The sequence below is a fragment of the Copadichromis virginalis genome, linkage group LG8 (assembly GCF_057382275.1).
Source record: "Copadichromis virginalis isolate Kocher_CV1m ecotype Utaka linkage group LG8, C_Virginalis_male_GT1.1, whole genome shotgun sequence".
Lineage (NCBI taxonomy): Eukaryota > Metazoa > Chordata > Actinopteri > Cichliformes > Cichlidae > Copadichromis > Copadichromis virginalis.
The window spans coordinates 10,813,018-10,819,556 of record NC_140625.1 but is presented as its reverse complement, the minus strand read 5'-3'; the positions used below and the strand labels follow the sequence as shown (position 1 = coordinate 10,819,556).

The window sequence follows — 6,539 nt, the reverse complement described above, 5'->3', positions numbered from 1 at the left end:
TTTTCCTTCCCACTGTCGCCAAATGCTTGCTCATAGGAGAGCTTTTGATTGTTGGAGTTTTCTCTGTATTATTGTAGAGTCTTTACCTTACAATATTTAAACTTCCTTGGGTGTTTTAGCGCTGTAAAAACCAGAATTGAATTGAAAGAACTCTTAAATTGCCACACACAGGTCTGTTATAATGCGTTTTGTATGTGATAACAAAAGCAAATCTTTTAATGAGATTATTTTCATATTTACTTCAGTAAAATTATGATAAGTAAACTTTATTTACATTTATTCAAAGAAAGCCTAGAGTTTAAAATAAACACATATTAAAGCACTCTGGGGATGCAGCAAATGGAACCCTGACTTTTGGGGCAGGTAAATATACCTTCCAACTTCAGTGCATTGCATTTAAACGCTTAGTTTTCCAGTAATGTGGAGGAACAGTGCTTAGCTGGAATAGTTCCAGCAAGCCATTGCTTTTAGCCTCTGTTTCCATCTTCTAACATCTCTTATGATCACACTTTTCCTTTCAGCATATGACCTGCACATGCTCCAAGCTAGTGGCATTTGCATGGATTACGGACGTTTGGATCCTCATTTGTTTGTGCACACTGTTTACTTCATTTCAGCGGAGCTATCAGCCATGCTGACGTTTGTGCAAAGCTGCTATGAGCCCTCTGAGGTGAGAATGGACAGATGATGAAAATATTTCCATCTGATGAGTCTTTTTTTGAAACATTCAGAAGGTGGACTAATTCTTTTTACAGAAGAAATGTTTGTCTTCAAGCAGCTCTCCCCGATCTCTGAGAAAAACCAGAAGGGGAAGTCTGGAACCTAACCTTGCCACAGGCTGGCTTGAATTTGGATTAGGATCGTGGGTTTGAGCTGCGTTCTCTGTGGATTTTCTTTTGTTTTTACACCTCCATCGGTTTGAGGACTATATATTCAGATCTCTGTCCCAGGATGGAGAATCAAATCCTGGACATGGTGTCTGATCAGAATTTAGAGGAGCTTCCAAACATGGAGCCAGACGCAGGCGAGATGCAAAAGCCAGAGGAGGAGCAGCAGGACGAAGCTGACCCTGATCCCCAACCTGAATCTAGTCAGGAGACAATGCAGACGAGAAGCGGCCCTCCACCGCTGGCTGTCATTGAGTTCCGCATTCAGCAGCTTCAGAACCGCCGTTTCCTCCTGCAGAAGATGAGGGAATTTACCAAAAAGTCAGAGCAAAAGATGGACAGCGCTCCAAAGCAAAGTGAGTCAGATTAAAAAAATCCGACAGTTGGTGGTTGTTCCTATAAAAGGAAACCATTGTTAGGGTGCATGTTGACATATATTCATCAGCAGTTGACTTAAACAGCAACTTTACTTCATACACAAAAAGCTAAGAATCTAAAACTAGTGTGGCTGTAACTTACAGCCGATTCTGTGACTTGTGTTAGCTCATAAAACAAGCAATCTAATGCAGTAATCACTGAGTTAATGGACCAAGCAGCTTACTGTGCGTCAGTTTAACCTTTGGGGTACTTTGTGTGATGTCATCAGCAAACATCGAGGATGACGATGACAGCGAAGACGAGCTGGAGACCATTCAGAAAGAGCTGAATGTGCTGCTGCTTAAAAAGGAGGAGCTGTCGAAAGAGGAAGAGACTGCCACACCCACAGAAAACGGAGGTACGCTTAATTTCCACACTTTCTCATCTCACCTTTTTTGTTTTTGTTTTTTATTTAAAGCACCCTGAAATCAAATTTGAATATTAATGATCAAGAAACTGACACCAAAGCCTGTTGCTTGCCACTTTCAGTCATTATGCAAATGTACTGTTTATAAGGCTGGGAAACGTTTTCTCACTTGGATGACTGACGAAACGTCCCTCCCAGTGAAAACATTCGTTCCAGATGAACAGAATCAACTTTTTTGGGAGGCGGCCTTCAGCAATTTTTTTTAAATCCAATGTTATTTGCACAAAATCACAACAACCTTTGCCTGTCATAAGTTTGTGCTCCAGGTGAGGCTCGAACTCACAACCTCAGCATCACTCTGCAGGTTACTGTCTTATAAGTACCGCGCGCTGACCGATTGCGCCACTGGAGCCCCTGTAAGCTTTTCTTGAGGTATAGACTTGATGGCTTTCTGAAGGTCTTTCAACGCTTTTCTTTGGACATTGGCTGCTTTTTCATTCATTTTTAGCCCAGTTCTTTTTATTTGACCATTTCTATAAGAAAGAAGTCACTTAATACTAACACATCAAACATTCAAGTATAAAAAGACACCTAACTATAACAGACAACTTAGTACAGAACCAATTCAAAACAGGATCTTTAGGGACTTTGTTACTAGTACATAAGTCATTCCTATTACTTTACTTGAATCTGCAGAAAATAACAAAAAGCTTGGGCTATCTCTTTTGGTGTGCAGTGCGCATTTAAAAGATTTGAAACAACTGGAGATGTCTTCGACAAAAGAAGATGTGGCATGGGTAAAAACTATCCACAGGAAATGAACGGTAACTGGAAGAAACAGAAAAGAATTTGAGCCTGAGAGATAGATTTGACCCTTCACTTGATCAGAAAAAGAAGAGAAACAGGGAGAAAAGGCTGAGATATGGCAAATTACACAAGGACTGGACTGGAAATGAAAGCTATTGGGTGTTTTGGAGTGATGAATCTTTGAAGTCATCATAAATATTATTGAAGCAGCTTAGGATCATCTTGACAGAAAACAGAACAAAGAAGAGCTTTGAATTTCCTTCAAGAAACCTGGAGGACTATTCCTGAAGACTACTTAAAAAAATGAAATGAAAGCTGCTTAGAAGAAGGTTGTGCTGAAGAATAAAGGCACTCATGCCAAAGACTGACTTTCAAGCTCATTAAAATGAGCTCGCCATACTCTGTTTTTGCCTCATATACATGGTTATTTGCATGTTTCAGTAAATCATTGCTTTAATTTCCCATTTTGCAAAATATAAAGAAATTAGCGGTGGCTCAAGACTTTTGCACAGTATATTCAGAATTCCTTACATATTTATATCTTCAAAATTGGGTAACTCACAGGAAGCGAGAGGCACACGGATGTATAATTAGTACTGAAAACCACAGATGAAAAATGTTGGATTAAACTGTCCCTTTAGAAACGACTGCCCCTCCCCAAGCCTGGTTCTGCTGGACGTTTCTTCCTCTTAAAAGGGAGTTTTTTCTTCCCACTTTCATCAAAGTTCCTGCTCATAGAGGGTCATATGATTATTTTCTTTGTGTTATTTTAGGATCTTTACCTTACAATGTAAAGCGACTTGAGGCATATAAACAAAACTAAATTGAATGGATTTGAAAGTATGAAAACTTTCATACTGTTACCAGTTTATGAAGAAAATAATATTCTTTTCCCTTTTTGTGTCCGTCTGTGTTTAATATATAATGATACACTGTCAGATTTTCATGTTAAACATATTAAAATAATCAGTGAAAGTGATGTAAAGGTAATCTGAAATGGAGATAATGGCATTTTAGGGGAGGGGCTTCATAGAGTAATGCGTTCATGGCTGAAGTGAAATAGACAGAATGAGATTTTCTTTTAAACATGGCCCATTTAAAGCTAAAGTTTGAACTGCTTTTGTTTTATTCTTTTTTAATCACCAAGTTCATCAAGCAGACCCCAGTTTTTATAAAAATGAAACACCCTGGGGAGGGATCTACACGCTGCCGCCTGCAGAGGTGACCCAGGAGGAGAGCATAGAACCCGAAGACCCCGAAGACCCTGAAGACCCTGAAGAACCTGTAGAAACTGAACCTGAAATACCAATAGAAACACCAGAAGATGACATCGCTCCAGGTGTGTTACACTTTTCCTCTACGACACAAACTAGTGTTTATATATGTCGACACATGGTTCCCTCTTTCTTTGAATATTGTGTAACTTTTTGGACAGATATTGCTGCAATGAAATATTTCCTTGTATACTGAATGCATCTGTTTACTAGCTGTACTGTATGAACACGCCGACACCTGCATTTGAATAAAACCAGGGGGCTGTTTTTGGTTTTTAATTAAGCTCATTCCAGTTTTTCTCTCTTTTTGTCTCTTTCCCCGGCAAAGTTGAAACTCTGTGCAGAGACGCCGGGCTCACCCAGTGTCCGACCTGCAAAGAGCTCATCATCACACAAACCCAAAGGAAAGTGGGCGAGACAACTTGGTTAGCGTGCTGCTTGTGCTCCATGTTAGGGTACGTCTTCTACCTGACCAGGATGATGTCAAAAAATTCATTCATTAAGAACGCATGCACATGATACAAGGCACACTGTAGCACTAACTAATAGCACCAAAAACAGTCGCCTCAGAATGATCTGTGACCTTTCCTTCTCTTTCTAACAGCTGTGTTGGCGGCTGCTGTATAATCCCTTTCTGCATGAAAAACTTCAAGGACGTTCTTCACCAGTGTCCACACTGTCAGTCCACAATACACACCTTCAAGCCATTCTGACAACAAGATTACTGGAGTAACAACAATACAATCCTCACTTCCTGCACTTGAGAGACTTTTCCTGCGTCTTGGAGCTGCTTGGGTCCAAACAGCCTTTGCTGCCCTGCAGTATTGCTGTCAAACTTTGACCTGCGAGCTGGAATAATATGGGACTGTGCACAACACCTGGAGAACTTTAGAACTTTTTTTTGGCATTGATGCTACATCTGTACTGTCCAAAGGCTCAGGATAGCAGAGCTGCTGTAAATAGTTCCTCTCCCTCTGAAAATCTGCTCATAATTCAGTGAGATATAGCTAAAGGATGTATGTTATCTGCTTATTCTATCTTCCAGTAAGCAGATGCAAATAGTGGTATTCAAATATTACTCCCTTCCACAGTTTGACGGCTACATGTTTGTTCCTCTTAGCCAGAAATAACTTTGAGCAAACTCAAATCTAGGATCAAGATCTTCATGCTGCTATTTTTTGATCAATTATCTGACCGGTTTCCTTGATGAAGTGTATTTGTTGTACATACAGTTCTGTACAGATGCAAATGATTCACGCAGTGCCACAACAGCTTCACAAAATGCTGTTTGCTATGAGATAATCACTCCAACTCAGTGATTGAATGATCTCCTATTACACCAGGCACTTGGTGATAGTAGGGAGGAAGAACCCTCTTTTATTGTGAAAAAGTATTTTCTCTGATTTCTTTTCTTTTTACACATATTTGTCACACAAGTAAATTTTAATAGTAGTCAAAAATAACCAGAATAATTACAAAATGCAATTTTTTTATGATTTCATTCAAAAAGGGAAAAGGGCTAACCCAACCAGGCTGGCACAATGTGAAAAACTGATTGCCCCCCAGTTTTTAAATCATAAATTAACTACATTTTTAGCTGATTTCAGTTTGTCTAGCTACACTGGAGGGCAGCACGGTGGCTGCCCTATGACAGCTGGGATAGGCTCCAGCACCCCCAGCGACCCTGAAAAGGATAAGCAAAAGCGAATGGATGGATGGATCGCTACACTGGATCACCACTGGAAAAGTGGTGAACCTTCCAAGGAGGTTCATGATTGAAAAATGGAATCCACTGCTGAGCAAAACGGGGGGCAAAAGGCTTCATCAAATGTTTTGATGATCCCCAAGACTTTTGATGAAAAATTCTCTGGCTTGATGAGACAGGATTGGAGTCCCATTACATCTGACGCAAAACCATCACGGCATTTCATAAAACACCAAACCAACAGTCAAACATGGAGGTGTTGTGTGATGGTCCGGGGCTGCTTTGCTGCTTTGGGACCTGGATGACTTGCTGTAAGTGACGGAACCATGAATTCTGCTCCCAGGAGAATATCCCTCCATTAGTTTGTGCCCTGAAGCCTAAGCAGACTTGGTTTATGCAGCAGGACAATCGTAAATAAACCAGTAAGTCCACCTCTGATTGGCTCCAATTACTAGTAAGGACTCAAATCCAACTGACAGACTTTATACAGATCATAAAGAGGACATTAATGTTCAAAAATGTTCAAATATGGCTGAATAACAACAACTGTTCAAAGAAGAGTGGGCCAAAATTCCTCCACAGCGATGTGAAAGATTCATTACTAGTGATTACAAATGCTTTACTGCAGTTCTTGGTGCCAAGGGTGGCACAACCAGTCATTAGGTTTAGAGGTAATACTTTTTCACACAGGGCCAGGAAGGTTTGGATAACTTTTTATACCTTAATAAATTAAATAATCTTCTAAAAACTGAACTTTCTATATAGTTGGGTTATCTTCCTTGAATATTAAAATCTGTTTTTATGATCTGGAGCATGAATTGTGAGAAATATACAAAAAATAATAATATCAGGAAGTAAAAATACTTTTTATTGACGACACTATATACAATACTGTATATTGATGAAGCTGACCATCCGTGTGTGTGTTCATAATTGTTACTCTTGATGCAAACAAATGCACTTTGAAATCATCCACTTTGATACACCTGTTCAACTGCTTGTTAAGATATAGGAGATTTAATCGGCCAATCACATTGCAGAAACCCAATTCATTTAGCCCAGGGGTCGGCAACTCTGGGCAC

At 39.9% G+C, this 6,539-nt stretch overlaps 1 protein-coding gene and 1 non-coding gene across 2 annotated transcripts; one reads left to right on the top strand and one right to left on the bottom strand.

The window, feature by feature from the left end:
* Positions 1-228: 228 nt before the first annotated feature.
* Positions 229-6,539, top strand: LOC146702732 (uncharacterized). Its single transcript, XM_085465708.1, has 5 exons — positions 229-1,243; positions 1,534-1,662; positions 3,626-3,817; positions 4,081-4,207; positions 4,357-6,539. The coding sequence occupies exons 1-5, from the start codon at positions 952-954 to the stop codon at positions 4,463-4,465; spliced, it is 849 nt and encodes a 282-aa protein (XP_085321834.1). The 5' UTR covers positions 229-951; the 3' UTR covers positions 4,466-6,539.
* trnai-uau (transfer RNA isoleucine (anticodon UAU)) lies at positions 1,990-2,083 on the bottom strand. The gene is made up of 2 exons: positions 2,046-2,083; positions 1,990-2,025 (listed from the first exon to the last, which is right to left on the bottom strand). It is a non-coding gene; the product is annotated as a tRNA-Ile (tRNA).

What these genes read in the sequence shown, in the direction of transcription:
- LOC146702732 (XM_085465708.1), top strand. Translation starts at nt 952, where the DNA reads ATGGAGAATCAAATCCTGGACATGGTGTCTGATCAGAATTTAGAGGAG. An exon ending in GGACAGCGCTCCAAAGCAAA is followed by an intron (nt 1,244 to 1,533) that starts GTGAGTCAGATT and finishes TGATGTCATCAG; the next exon opens with CAAACATCGAGGATGACGAT. An exon ending in AGAAGATGACATCGCTCCAG is followed by an intron (nt 3,818 to 4,080) that starts GTGTGTTACACT and finishes TCCCCGGCAAAG; the next exon opens with TTGAAACTCTGTGCAGAGAC.